The 22,377-nt window shown below is 41.2% G+C and overlaps 1 protein-coding gene across 1 annotated transcript in view; it reads right to left on the bottom strand.

Moving 5' to 3' along the window:
• The window catches only part of LOC124554723 (sarcosine dehydrogenase, mitochondrial), a 280,579-nt gene that overhangs the window by 43,900 nt on the left and 214,302 nt on the right, over positions 1 to 22,377 (bottom strand). Inside the window, exon 14 of the mRNA XM_047128369.1 lies at positions 8,739 to 8,995. Within this exon, the coding sequence (XP_046984325.1) occupies positions 8,739 to 8,995 (257 nt within the window). The remainder of the gene's footprint in view (positions 1 to 8,738; positions 8,996 to 22,377) is intronic.

Genomic DNA, 22,377 nt, shown 5'->3' on the forward strand with positions numbered 1-22,377 from the left:
TATTGCAATTTACCTCTGACATACGATACGTCAAGGGTGCAGATAATGTGGTCTCAGATTTTTTGTCTCGTGTCAGCGCTCTCACAACTCTGATAGACCTCTCTAACTTTCCTCTGTCACAGTCTGCTGACACGGACACTATGGACCTTATTTCTGATCACAGCTCATCACTCAAACCTGTGCGATCCACCTTTCTCGATGTCATAGGCGAGGTTTGGTGTGACGAATCAACTGGTACGCTGCGTCCGTTCATACCCAAACCTCTACAGAGACACGTGTTCGACAAATTACACAACCTAGCTCATCCAGGTGTGAGAACCTCTACCAGCCTTATTTCAGAGCAGTTTGTCTGGCACGACATGCATCGCGACTGCCAAGCCTGGGCCCGTGCCTGCATTCCGTGACAACAAAATAAAGTTTTGCAGCACACATCGCCACCACTAGGCAGCTTCACCGCTCCTCCCAGTCGCTTCCAGCACGTTCACATCGACTTGGTGGGCCCCTCACCCCCTCCAGGGGTTACAGATACGTGATATCTGTTACAGACAGAACCTCTCGTTTGGTGGAAGCTGCCCCGCTACCCAGTATTACATCCGAATCAGTGGCACAATCCTTCATAGACACTTGGATTTCACGCTTTGGCTGCCCTGTTTACTTGACGACCGACCAAGGCCGTCAATTTGAGTCTGCCTTGTTTTCTGAACTATGTAGGCTGTGCGGCATCAAGAAAATTCATTCAACAGCATACCACTCCCAAAGCAACGGCCTCGTGGAACGTTGGCATAGGACTCTTAAGACAGCCCAACGTTGTCATGGCCTCCTTTGGACAGAAGCCCTGCCATTCATCTTACTCGGTTTGCGGACCACTTTCAAGGAAGACCTTAAAGGCTCAGTGGTCGAGTTCGTCTACGGCCAGTCTCTTACACTGTCAGGTGAACCTGTTGCTCCTACTCCAGTCGCCAGATCGTCCGAACTGCCGTCCTTGGTAGAACGGGTGAGGTTACACCGTAACAAGCTTCAACTCCTGCCCCCTTCCAGCCGCACTCTGCCGCACACATATGTTCCCAAGGCGCTCAACACTTGCAAATTTGTGTTCCTTGCTGATGATACCGTAAAAGCCCCATTACAGCCCCCTTACACAGGCCCGTACAGAGTTGTCAAACGAACCAGTAACACAATGGACATTGTAATTAAGGACTCAGTAACTACTGTCTCCCTCAACAGGGTTAAACCTGCTCGTGTCGAGTTTTCCCCTACCTCACCCACCGTTGAAGAGACCACACTCTCTGGCCACCCTTGGCCTTCTTCCTCTGCTCATGATTCGAGTAAGCTCACGCCTACACCGGCCCCGTCAATGAGCCCACACTCATTCCGGGGTTTTCCGCCTCTCAGCTCCCATAGCAGAGGCCCCAGCTCGCAGGGCTCTAGTATAACAGTTCCATCTTTGTCTGACAGCTCACTGCACCATTCTTCTAACCGGTGCAGCCCGCAGGTTCCTGCCACGCCCACTCAGAGCTCACCGTCTGACACTCACCCCTCTACTCGCAGCACACTGCCCTCACCGTGCTACGGTTTCCCCACCCCACCGGCTCAGCATACCTCTCCGTTAGCAGGCGCCACTTACTAGCTCTCTACCCACGTTCATCCTAATGACATTTGTGGTTTATCTGTCATCATTAGTGGGGATACCGCTTAGTGCTGTTTGCGTGTGATGATTCGTGTGACTCATTAGGTGGTGTGTCACAACGTGTAGTGAAGAGTTTCAAAATCTCTCGAAGTGCTACGTCTGGCAACCTACGTGCTTATGTTAGGTCAAGTGGAAAGGTGATCATCAGGTTCCCTGCTGACAACATCCTTCCACACCAGTGTTCCTGCACCGGCCGACAACTATGACCGCCGACGTCGCTTCAACAAGACTTCAGCATCAGCATTCCAGGATTTGCTCCAGGCTCTCCTCCCACACGACCCGTGCCGTTAGACATGGAGGAACTCACTGTAACCCACTTAAACTCTTGCCAACCTCCCCCCCCCCCCACCTTCAGGTACGTATTCCATACTGCAGGGGGGGGGGGGGGGGGCTATGTGGTGTCGATCCACGGATTGATAGGCCAGAACATCATATGTGTGTTATGTCTTCGAGTTGATCTTTTGTTTTGTATACTTTCAGGACCTCAATTCCCACCTAGTCTTCGACCTGTGCGTTTGTCGAGTAATAAAAATATTGATGATTAGAAGAGAGAACCATGGTCATTACCTTACCACCTTGATATTTTCTTCAGATGTATAATGCACCCCTGAGCCATAAATGCTGTCCCTGCAGTTCTCAACTCTGTAACACAAGTTTAGGGAGTCATAGCATTGGTTGTCACAGAAAATTAAAAGTCTCTGCTTCAAGCCATAACAGCTAGTTCAACACACTGAACGATGCCCCCAGGTAAACATTGAGTGCAGCAGATAACCCAAAACACCCAATCACAGCAGATTCAGTACTCGACAGTCAGAGCAATTTCCAACTGTTAATAAAAAGAAACTCACTGATCTTGTGATCAACAGCAGCATTCACAGTAGGGCTCCACTGCAGCTGGTGCAACATTCTGCTGAAAAGTACTTTTAAAAAGTAGACCTCCAGCCACAGTCAAGAGCACCTGCAGCAGCAGCAGCTCAAGCAGCAGTAGTAACTGTTTGTACACTGAACTAAATTTAATCTTTTTCTTCTGTGAAGAAGGGAATAATGTTAGTTCATTTACCTATTTTGAGTAGTATTTATTAACTTTTTCTATGTGGCTGTGTGTTTTTCCACCATTAGTGTTACATGATCTGACTTTTTAGCTCAGTTTAGTACATCAGCAGTATTTAGATTGCAACTAAGGATTGCTTGGGTTAGTGTTATATTTGTTAGTTTATATAGGAAAATTGTTTAAAACTGGATAGGAACTGCACATGCAGAATGTGAATGAAGTCAGAATTGAACACTGTCCAGAAAGAGTTGGTAATTGCACTGGCACAATTGACAGGCTGCTGCCCTGAGCTGCAGTGGTGTCGAGGCTCCAGGGGTGAAAGCTGTGGCACCTCTGGTGCCTGGTATCTCTGATGTTGCAGCACCTTCAGACATGTTGGATTTGAATGATACATATTCACCTAAGTTTGAATGATGAACAACAGATGTATCACAAGTCTCTAGGTAGAACTGGAACCGCCAGTGTGGCTATCTCCTTACTACCTAAAATCTGGTTTGATGTGTTGGCCTTTGCCAAAAGTACATCTAAACCAGCAGAGGACATGTCATCTGTAGGAACTAGGACTGACCGTCAAGGACAAGTGCAGAGGTTTGTTTCCTCCATTCTTAGGCAGCTGTTGGAGACTCTTAGAGAAATACTAACAAAGGGATAGAGGGGCTGGCCAGTATTTACCTCAGATCAGTATAGCCGATAGAAACACGAAACAGAACAGATAATTTTCGTATCCTAGCTTTCGGAACTTTGTTCCTTCGTCATGGAGGAGAGAGGGGAAAAAAGGGGAAGAAGGAAAAGTGGCTTCAGTTACTCACAACCCAGGTTATGAAGCACCAGGGGAAAGGTAAACAGGGAGGGTAGCAAAGATGGAGGCATGGGTGTCAGAGTGAAGCCAAAGATATTCTACTGTAAGTGGTTCAAATGGCTCTGAGCACTGTGGGACTTAACATCTATGGTCATCAGTCCCCTGAACTTAGAACTACTTAAACCTAACTAACCTAAGGACATCACACAACACCCAGCCATCACGAGGCAGAGAAAATCCCTGACCCCGCCGGGAATTGAACCCGGGAATCCGGGCGTGGGAAGCGAGAACGCTACCGCACGACCACGAGATGCGGGCTACTGTAAGTACTGTGCCAGCTTCAAACCAGAGAGGATGCATACAGAAGTAAAGAGGTATATAGTATAGAGATAAACACAACTATGTAGGATGATAAGATGCGTGAATGGCTAAAGAGGAAAGGGAAAGAGGAGAAGACTGAAGAGTAAATGGGAGCGAGGTTGATTAATATAGGTTCAGTCCAGGCGGATGGCGGGATGAAAGGATGTGTTGGAGTGCAAGTTTCCATCTCCGCAGTTCCGAGGGACTGGTGTTGGGTGGGAGAAGCCAAATGGCACGTACGGTGTGTCAGGTACCTAGGCCCCTAGAATTATGCAGGAGGGCATGCTCTGCTACTGGGTATTGGACATCTCCAAGGCGGATAGTTCATCTGCGCCTGTTCATGTGCTCAGCCAGTTTAGTTGTCGTCATACCAATGTGAAAGGCAGTGCAGTGCAGGCATGTCAGCTGATAAATGACATGTGTTGTTTCACACGTGGCCCTGCCTTGAATTGTGTATGTTTTACCAGTAGTGGGGCTAGAGTAGGTGATTGTGGGGGGATGCATGGGGCAGGTTTTGCAGTGGGGTCGGTTACAGGGGTAGGAACTGCTGGGTAGAGAAGGTGGTCTGGGAATATTGTAGGGTTTGACAAGGATGTTACAGAGGCTAGGGGGGTGACAAAAGGCAACTCTGGGTGGTGTGGGGAGAATATTGTCAAAGGATGATCTCATTTCAGGGCTTGACTTGAGAAAGTCATATCCCGGGCGGAGTAATTTGTTGATGTATTCGAGGCCAGGATAATATTGGGTGGCAAGGGGGATGCTTCTGTGTGGTCTGGGAGTAGGAACATTGATGTTGGACGGGGAGGAATGCATTGCTCGGGAGATCTGTTTGTGGACAAGGTCTGCAGGATAGTTGAGGGACAGGAAAGCACCGGTCAGGTTATTGGTGTAATTGTTGAGGAATTCGTCACTGGAGCAGATACTTTTGCCACGAATACCTAGGCTGTAGGGAAGGGAGCGTTTGATGTGGAACGGATGGCAGCTATCAAAGTGAAGGTACTGTTGTTTGTTTGTAGGTTTGATGTGGACAGAGGTGTGGATGTGAGGTTCAACAAGATGAAGGTCAACATCCAGGAAGGTGGCTTGGGTTTTGGAGAAGGACCAGGTGAAAAGAGGAGTTGAGGTTATGGAGGAAACTAAGGAGGGTTTCTTCACCATGAGTCCAGACCACAAAGATGTCATCTATAAACCAATACCAGGCCAGAGGAAGCAGCTGTTGGGTCTTCAGGAAAGCCTCTTCCATCTGGCCCATGAAGAGGTTGGTAAAGGACGGAGCCATCCTAGTTCCCATGGCCATTACGCTGATTTGTTTGTAGGTCTGGCCTTCAAAAGTGAAGTAATTATGGGTGAGGATGAAGTTGGTAAATGTGATAAGGAACGAGGTTTTTAGAAGGTCTTCAGGTGGGTGTTGGGAGAGGTAGTGTTCAAGGGCAGAGAGACCATCAGTATGTGGGATGTTTGTGTAAAGGGATGTAGCATCTATGGTGACAAGAAAGGTTTCAGGTGGGAGGGGAGTGGGATTGGATTTGAGGTGTTCTAGGAAATTGTTTGTCTCTTTGATGTAGGATGGGAGTCTGCGGGTGATAGATTAGAGGTGTTGGTCTACCAGAGCTGAGAGACATTTTGTTGGGGCTTTCCTCTTCCGCAACTATCCTGGAGACCTTGCCCACAAACAGATGTCCTGAGCAATACATTCCTACCCATCCAACAACAATGTTGCTACCCCCAGACCACACAGAAGCATCCCCCTTGTCACCCAATATTATCCTGGCCTCGAATACATCAACAAAATGAAGAGCAAAAGGTTTGTCACAGATTCATTTAGAAAATGCAAAGGCACCACAGAGAGGTTTATCCAGCTCCAATAACAGATGCTGCAAAAGAGGTACTGTGCATTATTGTGTAGTTTACTGTTAAAATTCAGAGTGTGTACATTCTTAGAAGTCAACAAATATGTTTCTTCCTCCTACCTATACTTCGTGAAAGGGCTATGAAGATATAGTTAGAAAGATTTGAGCTGACACAGAACCTTAGCAACAACCATTCTCCTTTTGCATGATTTTTAACTGTAACAGGAAAGGTAGGAAGTGACAGTAGTACATGACAGTGGTACACAATTCCCCATCTACCACATATTACAAGGTCACCTGTGGACTATGAGTATAAATGTAGGTTTAGGTTTAGATGGAAATGTAGAATCATCTTTCTGATTCTCTTTCAATTTATGAAACTGTTACATTAGAATGATTACAAGGTCAATTTAAGAACTGAAGATGAAATACCCAAGAAAATAATTTTTGGTGTAATAAATGAAAATTTTGAGGGAAAAATTGCTAATCCCCTGTAACTCCTCAGAATTCTACTTGATATTTTGTTTTAACAAGGTTATGCATGCTAACAGACTTGTGTAACAAACTCTAAAATAGCAAAAATTTCCACATAATGCAGTATACACTGTGGTTGATGGGGGAAGCTAAGTTGAACATGATTTGACAGTTATAGTACATGCAGAACACAGTATTACACCACAGCACTCTGCTTTGAAGAGATATGTTTACAATGAGATCATACTCTTTCATGCTCCCTTACGAGAAATTTTTCAGTGAGCTTGAGAGAGTCTTAAGAAAGTTTAATTTATCCATGGAGGATGCCTCTCACATATCCACATTTGACCAGTTCTTGAATATTGTTTGTTACTCTTAGACCCTTACAAAGTAGTATTAATCGAAGAGCTAGAAAAATTAAATCTGAGCTATATGTCTCATTATGAATTTGTTTAGTTAATGTGAGATTATCCCAGAAATGCTTGACAAACTCCACCAGGAGATGCTACAAGAAACAAGCTATATATCCTCCAGAGCCTTACTCTAAAATTCCAGAAGTCACATTCCAACACAAGTCAAGAAATATCTTCCAACTTATGTCTCATTTTATGACAATCAGAACAAAATTGGAGATTTTTGGCATACACAGGATGTTACCAACAGTCTTACTTTCTGCATTTAGCTCCAAATAATATAGAAAGGGGGGTTAACAATTCCAACACACCACACACCATAAAAGAGTTGTTTGATAAGTCTGATAAATTTCCATGAAGGCATAGAATGTTCTTGTTGTACATTAATGTTAGGTAGGCTTGATTACACCACGAATTGTATAAAGAAATTCAGTACTGTTAGCATGCAGTTCACTGTTGACAGCTGTCTGAATTGGTCAGTGTGTAACTGCAATTGAAAATGGAAAAAACTGAGTTTCATGCTGTTAGTAAAGATTTACATTTGAGTGGTTAACCTGGTGCACAAATCAAAACAGAATTGGGTGGAGCTCACAAAGACTCTGCACTGCAATTGGAAACCATCTAATTTGGATTAATGAATTTAAAAATGGTTGGACAAACACCAAAGATGAAGAATGCTCCAGCTGTCCAACTGAGATCACCACTATGGAAACCATCAGCATAATCCATGATATGGCAGTGCAAGATCATTGAATAAAAATTCATGAGACTGCTGATATTATAGGCATCTCAAATGAGTGAATTCATAATATCCTGCATGGAAAGTTGGCTATGAAGGAGCTGTATGTGAGATGGATGCTCTGATTGCTCACAGTTGACCAAAAGGGCATTTATTACAACACTTCAACACAATGTCTGGTGATGTTTAGTTGCAGTTCACAAGAATATTTGTGTTGATTTGTGACCTTTGATGAAGTCTGGATCCATCATGACACACCAGAGTCAAAATGGTAGTCAAAACAATGGACAAGGGCTGGTGAAAATGGACCGAAGAAGGCAAAGACCATTTTGTTAGTTGGTAAGGTGATGGCCGCTGTTTTTTGGGATCAACAGTGAATAATCCTCACAGATCACTTGGAAAAATGCAGAACCATAACCGGACCCTATCATGCTTTGTTGTTGGATCATACGAAACTTACGATGGCTGAAAAAAGACCAAGGTTGACATGTAAAAAGTGCTATTTCATCAGGATAATGGACTATCTCACATATCAGCAATAGCAGTGGAAAAAGTGCATGGACTGGGCTTTATACTGGTTCCTCACCCAGCCTATTCACCAGACTTAGCCCCCAAATGACATCTTTCTATCATCTAACTTGGAACTTTGGCTTGCTGGGAAGAACTTTTCATCAAATGAGAAAGTGATAGTTGCAGTCAATGTGTTTTTTGCAGAGTCCAACAGAAACTATTTTCCTGATGGGATGATAAAACTGGAGGATCACTGGACCAAGTGTATATCCTTAAATTTGACTATGTTGAAAAGTAAAGTGAACTGTTTATGAAACAAACATTTTTTCTTCCTTTTTTTACTGGTCTTATCAAACCACTCTTGTATGGTGACTTGCGAAGTTCAGATGTAGGTGTAGATGTTAACCTCCACTTACTTATGCAGTTGAAGTCAAGTACAAGGTCTTACTGAGGTGGTACCCTGAGTTGTTAGTAATGAAGATATCAATAATTTTAATTTCTGAGTATTCATTTATGATTAAGTTGCAGAAGTTTGTCATGCATATCAGCTTCCCATCTGATTACAATGTTCTCAGGGTGTATTGTTCATTGTGACATTTGTTTCTTTCGCGAATTTAACAATTTGTGTAATGTGTAACAGCCCACATTGCCAATGAATCCAGCACATATTAACTTCAAAGATTGTCAGAAACTTATCTTTTCATCAGCATACCTGATGATAACTTTTTCTCTTGTCTAAAAATTGTACATTTATACCAGAATGATCCTTCCATTGACTTAGGGCAATCATTATAGCTGCCAGGAAAAAAGAATCACAAAAGAAGAATTTTTGCTACTGTATTGTTCTTCACTTACCAGTTTCACAGCCAAGGGAGTTGAGTGCCCTAAATCCAGCCAGTCGCAGACCATACTTCTTTCCTTGTTCTGTAATAGCTTTATAAATTGGTAAACAAGATTCCCATGGTATGTGAATTTCCCAGCCTAGTTCACCTACATAGCTAATCCTGAATGCTCGACAAAGATGTCCTGCCAGCTGAATCAGCTGTGTTGTTGAGTAAGGAAATGCAGAGTCTGATAGGTCAGTATTGGTAATACACTGCAACAGTTCTCGACTGAAAATGATATGTATTACAAAGATATTACACTGTACAAAATACAATTCACATATGGAAGAAATTATTTTAAAAATAATATTCTTCTGCTAACAAGAAGCATTACAAACAACTTGAAAGTAAGAATCTAACTTTATTGACAAAAAGGTTATAGTGCAATGAACACATCAATATATAATATTACCTTTCACTAAGATTTCATATGTCTTATTTTGTTTTGCTTTGTTCATCTGAGTTTCACTTTATATGGGCAAATATTTTTCATTTAAAATAATGTTCAGTGATAAATTAAGCATTTATAAGATAGTTCTATAATATATAACCATGAGCAACTGAATTAGAGATAGCTACTGTGTTGGAGAAAGAAAATTTCTGTCACCATTTGATAGTTTGGCACGTCACATGATTTGGACATTATCAGAGTTCCTACAGACCATTGACATGGAAACCAAGTGCAGATTGTGCATGATATGTGGTGCCACTGCATTTGATCATTGGTGACTGACACATAGAACAGTCCATCTCTGACGCTGTGCAGGCTCTGGGATTTCCATGTGTCTCTGTGTCAAAATTATACTATGAGTGCCTCAATTTTTGGAAAACCATAACCAGGAGAGTCAAATGCCTGGGCAAAAATGTGTTGGTGATGGGGATCACTGCCAACTAAAGTGAACTGAATTAGCAGAGAACAGGGGCACTGACCAGCAGATCACCTTCCTGTTCAATAATGGACAGCAACTGGTGAGCAGGCATATGATCTAAAACTACTTTCTCATTATGGGTCTCTCACATGTAACTCTGCTCAACACAAGCATCTAGGTACCAAGATAAACTTGAATGTGAAGACATCACCAAAAAATACTGAAGCATGGGAAGAGGGCACTAGAACTGCAAATTTGTTGAACATTTTTGCGCATGCTGATTGTAAGGTATAAGCACACTGAAAACTAGATGACATGATGTGTCCCAGCTGCTAACAGCATATTGTTGAGGCAGATGGTGAAGGTATTTTATGGTAGGGAACATTAACACTGGAGCCCTTAATATGCTTGTCATTGAATCCCAATGGCAACCAAACTTTCCTCAGGATAAAACTCACTGCACCCACAGCATTTGATAAGCTACATGTGGCTCCTGGGTCACGTCAAATGGTGAGCATCACAGGGAGCTCAGCCTTCACTGGCTGGGTACAAGTTTGGTGAACCCAGGGTCCTAGGATGGGGAACAGTGAGCGCTAAAGTATCTGCATGTGTGAGTGGTGAAGGTGCATGCAGAAATGACAGCTGTCCAGGAGACTGGAAATAATAACTTGTTTAGTCTGGATACAATTATAAAAAGCAATAACACAACTGAGTACTAATCATACAGTGTAGGCTTTCACAGTCAGTGTCTTCTTCAGTTAAAACTTGCAGGCTGAAAGGCCAGTGGTCAATATGTAAAACTGCTTCCTGACACTTCATTTCCAACTGTGGGAGACCTCTTCCAAAGTAAAACAGCTACTGCCACTAAGGCCTAAGAGCGAAAACTTTCCTGATGTGATCCTTAATTTTATTAATGAAAGGGAGAAAAACTTTTCCAGACTGTTTCCATTGTTGCTCAGTACTTCCAGTTTCTTTTATTCTTTGATGGCATGCTCAATCAATTTCCTTAAGAGCATATCCATTTTTCTTGAAGGACAACTGTAAATGATTTAATTCATCCGGCAGAAAAACTGGCTCACAGATGTTGTTGGTTCTGTCCACCAAGGTTTTTATGACACCTCTATAAATGTCTAGGGTGAAAGTTTGATTCCTTGTGGAGGTATCAATCAGTGTGCGTGTCCTTACTGTGTATCTTATGGTCCAGAGTCCTGTTGAGCCATTTAATTACAGATGAATCCAGAAAATTAAGTGACCATTGTCTATTTCTCCATTGTTAACTGTATCTTTGGGTTAATACCACATAGATACACCAAGAAGATGTCCATCTCCTCTTCGCCATGACTGCACACTACAAAGGTACTGTCCACATTATGGTAAGACTTAGCTGGTTTTTTGCTGGCCATCTGCAGTGCCTGCTGTTCAATGAACTTCATAAATAAATTAGCAAAAGTTAGACTTAGAGGGCTGACCATAGCGGCCCCATCGATTCATTCATAAAATTCATTGTTGTATTGGAAATAAATTGTGGTAAGGCATTGCCTAAATAAAGTCACTACATTAGTCAGAAAAAATCTGTTATGTTTGAAATAGTTGCGTTTACAGGAACAATAGTAAACAGGGACACTACATCAAAGCTGACCTGATTAGCACTTGCACTGATGTTAATCTCCTCTAGTTTTTCAAGAAAATGCACATAGTTTTTAATGTAACTGTTAGTTCTACCAAAATATGGCTGCAGAAGGAGGTGAGATTTCAGGCCACCTTATGGATGGGAGATCCTATGGCAATCACAATCAGTCTCAGAGGAACATTAGGCTTAGGCACCTTTGGGTGGCAATATAGTCTGGATGGATAAGCTTCTGTTCTGCAGAGCTGTGTGTTATTGTCTGAAGAGAAAGGAGACTGTTTTGCCAGTTGATTGGTGGTTCTTATAATTTTCATTCTAGGATCCTTCTGAAGCTTTTTATAAGTAGTTGAATCCAAAGGGTCACAAATCTTCTTGTGATAATCTTCAATCTTCATCAAAACTGTGACCTAACCTTTGTCAGTTGTAAGTACAATGATGCCCTTATTCACACTGATCTCCCTCAATGCCTTTCTTTCCATTGGAAACGAATTACTGTTAGGTGGCTTCACTTTGCATAATATTCTGTGCATTTCTGTCCTAATTTCATCAGTGGATTGTGGTGATAGCAGCCAGATTCCTGCCTCAGTATTTACTATAATGTCCATTGTGTGAACTGCTGGTGGTGTCACTGCAAAATTACATCCTTTCAATAGAACTTAACTTCTTCTTTGGTTAACTCTCCCAGACAGGTTAATAACCATTCAAGAATTGGCACAACTGATGTTTCAGGCCTGCCTCTCTGTAAGCCATCAAACTTCCTCTTCTGCCTACTTTGTGACATTTCTGCATTGAGTTTTGTAGTCCTGAATATTAGCCCATCCACCTTATTCTAGTCACAGCAGTGCATTACATTACTGACATAAATGGAGATATAACAGCTTACTGATAATTGCCACCAGTTCTTGCCATGTCTGGTAGATCTGCTCCCATAGCATCACTAGTTTATGTTGTATTAAATACAGTTAGCTTGTGCTGAGTAGAAAATTCTCCTCACCTTCAGAAATTTGTGAAATGTCACAGTATCCCGGCAGGGTAACAGGAAAGTGAGCATACATGGTTGTTGAGTAGTCCCTCCAGTTGCTGAACCAATACTGACATATCCTCCCCACAGGGGTGTTTAATCATACAATGTAGACTTTCATGACAGATGTTTTCTTCAGTGAAAACTTCCAAGATGAGAGGCTGTGGTCAGTATACAAAATTGCTTCCTAATTTTTTGCCTCCAACTGTGAGAGAAATCTTCTGAGGTAAAATAGCTATTGCCACAAAGGCTTGAGGTGGGGTTCACATTTATTATAGAGCACATATAGGGTCCCACCAAACATCCCATGATGCCAAATCTATGATTATGATTACTTCTGGATGGTGTCATCATTCTTGATTAAAAATATAAATAATCACTTGTCATTCTGTTGGCACAAAGTCAACATCCATATTTTATCTAACTTCAAACCTTCTTCTTTTCTATTAAAATTATTGTTGCGTTTGTGAATCTCTATTGATTCTATGTACATGTATGCATGATAATGTGATGTCCTTGCTAAAACACTTATCTCACTGAATTTTATTTCTTGGTTCCTAACTTGAATAACATGTTCTGCTAGGGCCTATTTTTTTGGTATGTCTTAGGCTACAGTACCTTTTTTGTTCAGTTGTTCTGGCATTGACACTTCTTCTCATAGTTTAAATATATACTTGTACACAACCATATGGAATTTTATATACCCCAGGTGTTGCTAGGGTGTGCCGTATATCTTTTGCCATTCCTAAATATTCATTAACTTTTTTGGTGGGTATGAAGGTCATTTCAATCTCATGCTTGGTCAAAACTTTCCTAATGTCATCTGTAATTTTATTAATGAACAGGGGAAAAGCTTTTCCAGATGGTGGCTGTTGTTGCTCTTCCAGATGCTTCTCTTCTTTGATGAGGTGCTCAATCAATCTCCTTACCAGCATATCCATTTTTCTTGAAACCTGACCTACATGATGTAATTCATTCTCCAAGTAAAGTGGTTCACAGAGAACAAGCTGTAAATACTGAGCACCAACAGCTACCAAGTGGAAAAGTTTTTCTCCCATTCATTAATAAAATTTCGGATCAGACTGAGAAAATTTTGGCAAAGTACAGGGTTGAAATGATCTTCAGACCCACCAAGAAAATTAATGAATATTTAAGAATGACAAAAGATGCATGGCACACCCTAGTAGCTACTGGGGTATATAAAATTCCATGCAGTTGAAGACCAGTCTGTATTAATCTATGAAAAGAAGTGTCAACACCCACTTAGCTGAACAGAAAAGGAACAGTTGCCTGGGATATACTGAAAAAATGGCTGTGGCAGAACATACTTTTTGAGTTGGAAACAATGAAATAAAATTCAGAGAGATGAGCGCTTTAGCAAGAACATTGCATTATCGTGCATGCATGTATAGAGAAGCAGTAGCAATTCATGAACTTTTTTTTAAACGAACCCACCACCAATTGACTGTATCATTGTTTATTTAATTATGAGCCAAGTTTGACCTTTTATTCCATTTTAAAGTGACTAAGTTTTTGTCATTAACATATATTTCAGAACATCAAACTCAAAATTGGCCATAAATTAAGGAAAATATTGGATCTCCGTGAAATGCCAGATGTAAAATCACCATCTTGTTAAAAAAAATCAGTAAATAATAGTGGGAGCACATCATATTTAGTAAAAGCAGATTTACTTGAGTCATTTTCTTAATTTATGGCTAATTTTGAGCTTTATGTCCCGCAATATACACACATCAAAAAAAGTTTTGAATCACCCTGGTTCCCAGAACTCCTGCAGACCGACATTGACTGTGGATATTGTATTACAGACACAGTCCCTTTGACTCTTCAGAGATGTCACTAAAACCACCCAAAGATGTAAGACATCATGCATGAGCAGCGCCTATTAGATGGAGGAGGTCCGACAGCCGATCAGTTCCAGTCATTCCACCAGGAAGGAGGTGCACAGCTCGTGTTGTCTGTAGTTCAACCATGCCTAGATGGTCAATACTGTGGTTTCATTGTGTCTGCATTGTTACTTTGTGCCAGAAAGAGCTCTCAACAAGGAAAGTGTCCAGGCGTCTAGGAGTCAACAAAAGCGATGTTGTTCAGATATGGAGGAGGTACAGAGAGAGAGGAACTGTTGATGACATGCCTCACTCTGGCTGCCCAAGAGCTACTACTGCAGTGGATGACCACTACCTATAGATTGCGGCTTTAAGGGACTCTGACAGGTGCACCACCATGTTGAATAACGCTTTTCATGCAGCCACAGGACGTAGTGTTACGACTCAGACTGTGTGCAATAGGCTGCATGATGCACAACTTCACTCCCAACGTCCATGGCGAGATCCATCTTTGCAACCATGACACCATACAGTGTGGCACAGAAGTTCCCAACAACATGCCGGATGAACTGCTCAGGATTGGCATCATGTTCTCTTCACCCATGAGTATCGTATATGCCTTCAACCAGACAATCATCGGAGACATGTTTGGAGGCAACCCGGTCAGGCTGAATGCCTTAGACACACTGTCCTGTGAGTGCAGCACTGAAGTTTTGGGGTGGCATTATGTGGGGCTGATGTACGCCACTGGTGGTCATGGAAGGTGCCGCAATGGCTGTATGATGAGTGAATGCCATCCTCCGACCGATAGTGCAACCATATTGGCAGTATATTGGTGAGGCATTTGTCTTCAGAGACGATAATTTGCACCCCCAACATGCGCATCTTGTGAATGACTTCCTTCAGGATAACAACATCACTTGACTATAGTGGCCAGCATGTTCTGCAGACATGAACCCTATTGAACATGCTTGGGATAGACTGAGAAGGCCTTTTAATGGACGACGTGACCCACCAACCAGTCTGAGGGACTTATGCCGAATCGCTGTTGAGGGGTGGGACAATCTGGACCAACAGTGCCATGCTGAACTTGTGGATAGCATGCCATGATGAATATAGGCCTGCATCAATGCAAGAGGAAGGGCTACTGGGTATTAGAGGTACCAGTGTGAACAGCAATCAGGACCACCACCTCTGAAGGTCTCATTGTATGGTGGTACAACAGGCAATGTGTGGTTTTCATGAGCAACAATAAGGGTGTAAATGATATTAATGTTGATCTCTATTCCAATTTTCTGTACAGGTTCCAGAATTCTCTGAACCGAAGTGATGCAAATTTTTTTTGATGTGTGTATATTAATGACATAAACTCAGTCAGTTGAAAAAGTACAGTCAAATGGCAGTGTGTTCATTTAAAAATTAATGTATGAATGTTGCTCAGCAGCATAAAAAACTGTTTGGAATGACAATAAATTATTTTTAATCGAGAATGATGTCACCTTCCAGAGTTGGCATCATGGAAAATATAGTGGGGCCCTCCATATACTCTATAAATGTGACAGCCACTTAAGCCTTAGTGGCAGTAGTCATTTTACCACAGAAAATGTCTCCTGCTGTTGAAGACAAAATGTTAAGAATCATTTTTATATATCAACTATAGCCTTTCAGCCTATAAGTTCTAACTGAAGATTACTGGGCACTGTTCAGACGTGATGTGAGTTACAGGAAGAGATAACACTATAGAGTAATTCTACTCGATAGGTTTGTAATGAAGTCTTAACATAGTGGGGCATATCACAAAATGGTGGTCTGCAAGTTGGATGATGGCTGAAATAGAGCCTAGGATCTGCAATGGTTAATGCTGGTCAGGAGTATACTCCAAATGAGGGACCACAGAGTGGTTGTAGCAATTGCCAGGAGCAACTCCCGGAGATGACTTGCTTCTCACAGGCCTGTACCAGCCCAAGTACTGCTGAGCTCGACTATTTTCGGAACATGAATTAATGAGGTAAATAGTCCCGTGTTGGCTGTGCCTCCTGTTGTCGATAGGGATGCTGGCTGTCACTGAGAGTAGCACCTGCAGTGGTGGCTTCCTGAGTTCCTGCTGATAACAAGCAGCCATGTTCTTGTTATTGTTGTGCTGGCTCGCTACCAAGAATTGTTGAGGTCATATCTGGATTGCACAGGCCAGTGCTGGTAGAGGACAATACCTGAAGGTAGGTCACCCATGAAACATGCGTTTGCATGTGGTTCCTGTCCACTCAGAGTCCAGATGCAGATACTGTAAGCACCACCAGTGCACCATAACTGTAAGCTCTGTGCATGCTTCTGTGATAGTTGTGCAGTGTGGTGATGGAATGCTGTGTGTCACAGGGAATGAGAATCTAGGCTTAACTGCCCCGACAGTGAAGATGATACAAACATCTGTGAAAAGAACTCAACTTCAAGGCGTGCTGTGTGCTGATGGAGTGAATGGCTGCAGTATGCAAGTACTTCTGCTGCATCTTGTGCACCCTAGTATTATAAGGCTTATCCAGCCAAGTAAGGCTCTTTTTGCAAGGTCTTTTAGTTCCTTAGCAAATCATGGGACCAAGATGGAACTATTGAACTATTCTCTATCAACTCCTAGTGGGAATGTTGCTAAGTAAACTTCATTTATTAGTAACAGAACACCTTCTACTAGTGAGAATGTGTTTTTAATCAATAAAAGAAAGGAGGGAAATTTTGAGAAAGTTTCACCTCTCTTCACCCTTAAGGGTCTAGAGGTAATAAAATCTGCAAAGTGTTTGATATTGTTGGTTGAAGCAGCCTGTCCCAAACAAGCAGTAAAGCCCCAGGCATCCAAATGTCTAGCAGAATATACCATAGAAACACAGCTGGATAACATAGCAAAGACATTATATGATGCAGAGATATTATTAATGTTCTGAAAGAAGAACTTAAAGGTGTCCAGAATGAGGTTTCGGAGATTGGAAATGAGGTACCAGTGGAAGTAAAGCTGTGAGGGTGGGTCATGTGTCATGCTTCGATGGCCCAGCTGGTCAACTACTTGCCCACAAGAGGCAGAAGCCCCAGGTTTGGTTACCAGTATGGCACACAATTTTCATCTGCCAACAAGTTTCAACTGAGAAGAAAGTATGATGAAACTAGTAGAAGGCAAAATAATAAAAACTGATGCCTTTATCCTGAAATTTATTGCAAAATCCCAGAGCATATCACAACATGATACATTTGTTTAACAGTGGGGCATTATATACCCAAATCAATGCACTGTTTTAAATTACATCATTTTGGACATAAAGTCTAGTATCCAAAGGAGAAGTCATTTGTGCAAAATCTGGTAAGGCTGCCCACAATGGAGTCACTTTTTTGTCTTCTCTAAGGTGTATTAATTGCTCTGGGGACCACCACATCTGGAGTAGAGATTACACTGTATACCTTGAAGAAAGGAAGATACTGGGGCTAAAAACAACAAAGTGCTTCATGTATGGTGAAGAGTGACAGATCCATGTAGCTACGCAAACCACTTACTTTTGTTACTCTGTTTACTTCAGCTCTCAAAAAACCAATGAAGAAGTCAAATGCATCTACAAAAACATGGGCAAATACCACCAGTACATACACCTGCAAGCTTTCAGCATCTCAACAGGTAGACTCAAGTGAACAGGTAAGTATTGTCAGGGACATGAAACTTCTTTCACAGTATCCATCATCAGAAAAGCTAAGACTGAAATATCAAATACAGAAGAAAGCATTACCTACACTGCCAAGCCATGAAGATCTAATTCTATCTTGTAGCTATAATAATTCCACTTTTGAGAAAATGGTCTATGATGTCTGCCTAAAACAACCATCTAGTTCTTCAACTAAACCCCAAACCACCACAGGATCCCCACGCTGGCAGAGAGACAGGGGAAAGAAAAACCCCACTGATAAGAAGGTTTCTGTATCACAATGGAAAATCATTGTGTTCAGGACTTATGTAAGGGAACCAGAACATTTAGTACAAGGAAGACCATTGTGATTGTGTGTACAAGGTACAGGTTTTAAGGTTTCCAGCAGATCTGTGCTAAGTGGATGTAGCATCCACAATGCAGAGGGAGCTAAAGGTGGAGTGGCCATATTTAAAGGTGATACATACCACTCCTCCACTCTTCCACTTACCACCAACAACTAATAGTTGCCACCACTGTATATGAGCAACACTGTAACTCTATACATTCTCTCCAGCTGCCCCCCCCCCCCCCTTGCCCCATATCAAATGGTCAATTGGAGAGCTGTCAACTACTTATTACACATCTCCCCCACCCACTTTTCCTACATGGTGATTTTAATACACACACTGTGCCTTGCATACACTGAACATTTGGTAGTGCTCAATGACTAGCATTCTAGCAACCATGGTTCAACTGACAGGCATGGCAATGTGTGAAAGTAACCTTCAGTGATGAGTGTTCAGTTAGATGAACTAATGCTATACAGCTAACTCCTGTTTGAATGCCAAGTCAGTGTCCAGGAATGTGTGGATCATATAACAAAAATGATCCGCCATGCTACTGAAGCATCCATTCTAAGCAATATGTTCCTGGTGGAAAGATCCAATGCTCCTTTTCTATGAGATACCATAGTACGCTGGATGAATGGACGGAAAAAACTGGTTTTTCCCTGTGAAATCTGTATATGTCCTTGTTAACAGCCTATTTTCTGATTTTAATTTGCCTGAATTTATATGAGGGGAGCAATTTTAAATTTTTAAGAATCAGTGAAATTTCTGAGCTTCACTTTTGATTCAAACCTTACTTTTCTGCCTCACCTGAAAGATTTGAAGACAAGGTGACTCAGAGCCCTGTAAATTTTAAAATTTATTTGTCACTGAACTTCAAGAGCAGACAACTTGTTTCTTCAAATTTTATCAAACTTTTGTTCAAGTCCATCTTGACTAGATGTGTGGTGTATAAAACAGCCAGGAACTCATATTTGAAAATATTAAGTGCCACCCACCACAAGGGAATTAGGCTGGGCACTGGGGCATTTAGGACCAGCCCAGTTCCTTGTCTTTGTGCTGGGACTGGTAAGCTGCCACTTCACATCAGGCAGCAACTCCTCACGGTGTAACAACTGTATAAGATGTATTCTTATACCCTCTCATTTGTATACCACTCCATTGTTTGCTCACCTTTTGTTGACTTTCAACATCTATTGGTGAGCAGCAAGGTCTTTTGGGATTCATACAAAAGATTTTCATTTATGAAAAGGGTGTGGCAGATATTGATGTTTTACACCCAAGATTGGAGTAAAAATTCACTTCATTTCTTGACAGGGCCAGAATGATTGTTCTTTTCAGATAAGCTCCAGATTTTTACTGGTATGTATACAGATGGCTCAGAACATGTGGTTCAAATGGCTCTGAGCACTATGGGACTTAACATATGAGGTCATCAGTCCCCTAGATCTTAGAACTACTTAAACCTAACTAACCTACGGACATCACACACATCCATGCCCGAGGCAGGATTTGAACCTGCGACTGTAGCAGTCATGCGGTTCCGAACTGAAGCACCTAGAACTGCTCGGCCACCACAGCCGGCCAGAACATGTGGATACCCTTAGCTGCTCAGTAGTATTCCCTGACCATGTCTTCAGGTATTAACGTTCTGATCATTTTTACAGTTTTTAGTGCTGAACTGTATGTGATGAGGCAAATGTTACAAAGTTTTTGGCTCAGGTTGGAGGTGTTTGTAGCTGCAGAGAGGCTGGCTCATCCTTTTACTGTCTGGCACTCAGCAAGCCACATGTTATAGTTATTGTAGCCTTTAGTTCAAAGACTGATTTGGTGCAGGTCTCCATGTTAGTCCATCCTGTCCAAGCTTCTTCATCCCTGCCTAGCTACTGAAACCTACCCCCATTTGAACCTGCCTACTGTAGTATCAAGGATCAAGAATCAAGAATTTTATTCACCATAGATCATTTTACAATGATATTGGCTTTGTCATACAGGATGTACTAGTACATACAGAATAATAAAATAAAGAAGTGTCAGTACATTATGGAATACATTTCAAGCATGGCAGTGTACCAAATTACACCAGGATAGCTTCTAAAAGTTAATGCAAAAAGTTATACTATAATCTAAAATAATATACTATTGTATTGTTTATTGTATACACTATGTAATTACACATGATTAACCACAGCACACAATAACATGTTTAACTACAGACAACTTTTAAATGCTAATATCCTCCTCAGGCATCTCAAAGAATTCTTTAATGTCATAGAATGGATGATCTGACAGCCAGCTGTACACTTAATTTTAAAAAAAAATATCCATAGACTGAACATGAATTGGTAGTTTATTGAACGTTTTGAGTGGGTTAACTTTGTGGGAATTTCCCATTCTTGCTAATCTGTGGCACCGTATGTCAAAATTACCCTTAGCCCTGGTGTTGTGTTCATGTATTTCCCCTCTGGCAATAAATTCAGAAATATTATTTTTAATATAGAGTAAAGACATATAGGTGGATAAATTTATAATTGTGAGTATTCTGAGTCTGGAAAAAAGAGGACGACAGTGCTCCCTATGACCTCTTTTCAATATTATGCATAAGACATTTTTTGTAATTTCAAGATGTTCTTGGTGTGTGGGGAGTGCCCCCATATAATCAGACTATATGAAATATGTGACTGGAATAGCTCAAAGTATGTCACCCTAAGGTACTCTAAGCTCACAACTTACCTTAGTTTCAAGATCAGGTATGCCACCCAAGATATTTTTTCACATACGTGATTGACATGTTCCTCCCAATAGAGTTTAGAGTCAATGTGAATACCTACGAGTATTACCAACTTATTGCCTACTTCATTTGGTGCTCCCATTAAAAGTTGTTGGGCTTTATCAGGATTGCACAAGAGCTTATTGGCTGCAAACCAGTCCAGGGCCTTATCAAGTGTTTCTTTTGTTGGTTTATTCAGATCTGAAATGTTCTGATGTGTGGTAAGTAGTGTTACTTAAATGAGAATTTATCACAGCTAAAGTGCTCCCTCTCACCCCATAAAACTCTAGTTTCCCCAGTAGTAAATCAACAGGAATGCAATCAAAAGATTTGCTTAGGTCACATAATACCAGTGATACCATGATATTGTTTTCAAAAGCTGTTAAGGTTTGGTCAATGATTTCCAAGATGGCCCCTGTTGTGTTTTTCTCTTTGCGAAAACCAAACTGATTGCTACATAGGACATTGTGTTTTTCAAAGAAGCTGCTTATTTGTGTGTGTATCAGTGCCTCAAATATCTTTGAGAATATTGGAACAATGGAGACTGGTCTGTAACTTTGGGGAAGATTTTTGTCCCCTTTTTTAAAAACTGGGACAACTTTTGATACCTTAAGTGCATCTGGAAAAACTCCAAGTTCTACACATTATTAAAAATAAAAGCTAATGGTTTGGCAATTGAGTGTATTGTCTTTCTAATTATGTTATTTGATGACCAATAACAGTCCATACTTTTAGAACCTGGAAATTTGTACACAGCTTTTATAACATCAGCAGGAGTGACAGCCCTCCATTGAAAAACCAGATTAACAGGCAGTGGTGTTCCAACAAGGTCCATTGCAGATGGATTTGTTGCTATAATACTGTTACTTATTTCTTTAACTGAGTTTAAAAATTATTGATTTAATTCCTCAGGTTCAAGTTGAGCTGTTTCTGTAAATTTTGGTGTATTCTCTTGTTGGTCTCCCTCTACAGTTCCTCTACAGCTTTTGTTGTCTTCTTGTTTGAGCTGTCTTTTGTGCACATTTCATTTCCATATGAGGTTACATTCCAGACTAATACCTTCAGAAAAGGCTTCCTAGCCCTTAGGTTAATGTTCCATGTTAAAGAATTCCTCTTTTTCAGAAAACTTTTTCATGCTGTTACCAGTTTGTATTTTATTTCTTCCATACTTTGGTCATCTTGGTTATTTTGCAGCCCAAATAACAAAACTCATATACTACTTTTAGTGTCTTATTTCATAATCAAATGCTATTAGCATCACCTGATTTACTTTGACTACCTTCCATTAACCTTGTTTAAATTTTATTGATGTTCATTTCATAATCTCTTTTCAAGACAATATCAAATCTGTTCAACTGCTCTTTCAGGTCCTTACAGAAATACATCATCAACAAACTGCAAAATTCTTATGTCTTCTTCCTGAACTTAAATTCTAATTCAGAATACCTCTTTGGTTTCCTAAGCAACTTGCTC

This window comes from Schistocerca americana, chromosome X, assembly GCF_021461395.2.
Source record: "Schistocerca americana isolate TAMUIC-IGC-003095 chromosome X, iqSchAmer2.1, whole genome shotgun sequence".
Taxonomy (NCBI): domain Eukaryota; kingdom Metazoa; phylum Arthropoda; class Insecta; order Orthoptera; family Acrididae; genus Schistocerca; species Schistocerca americana.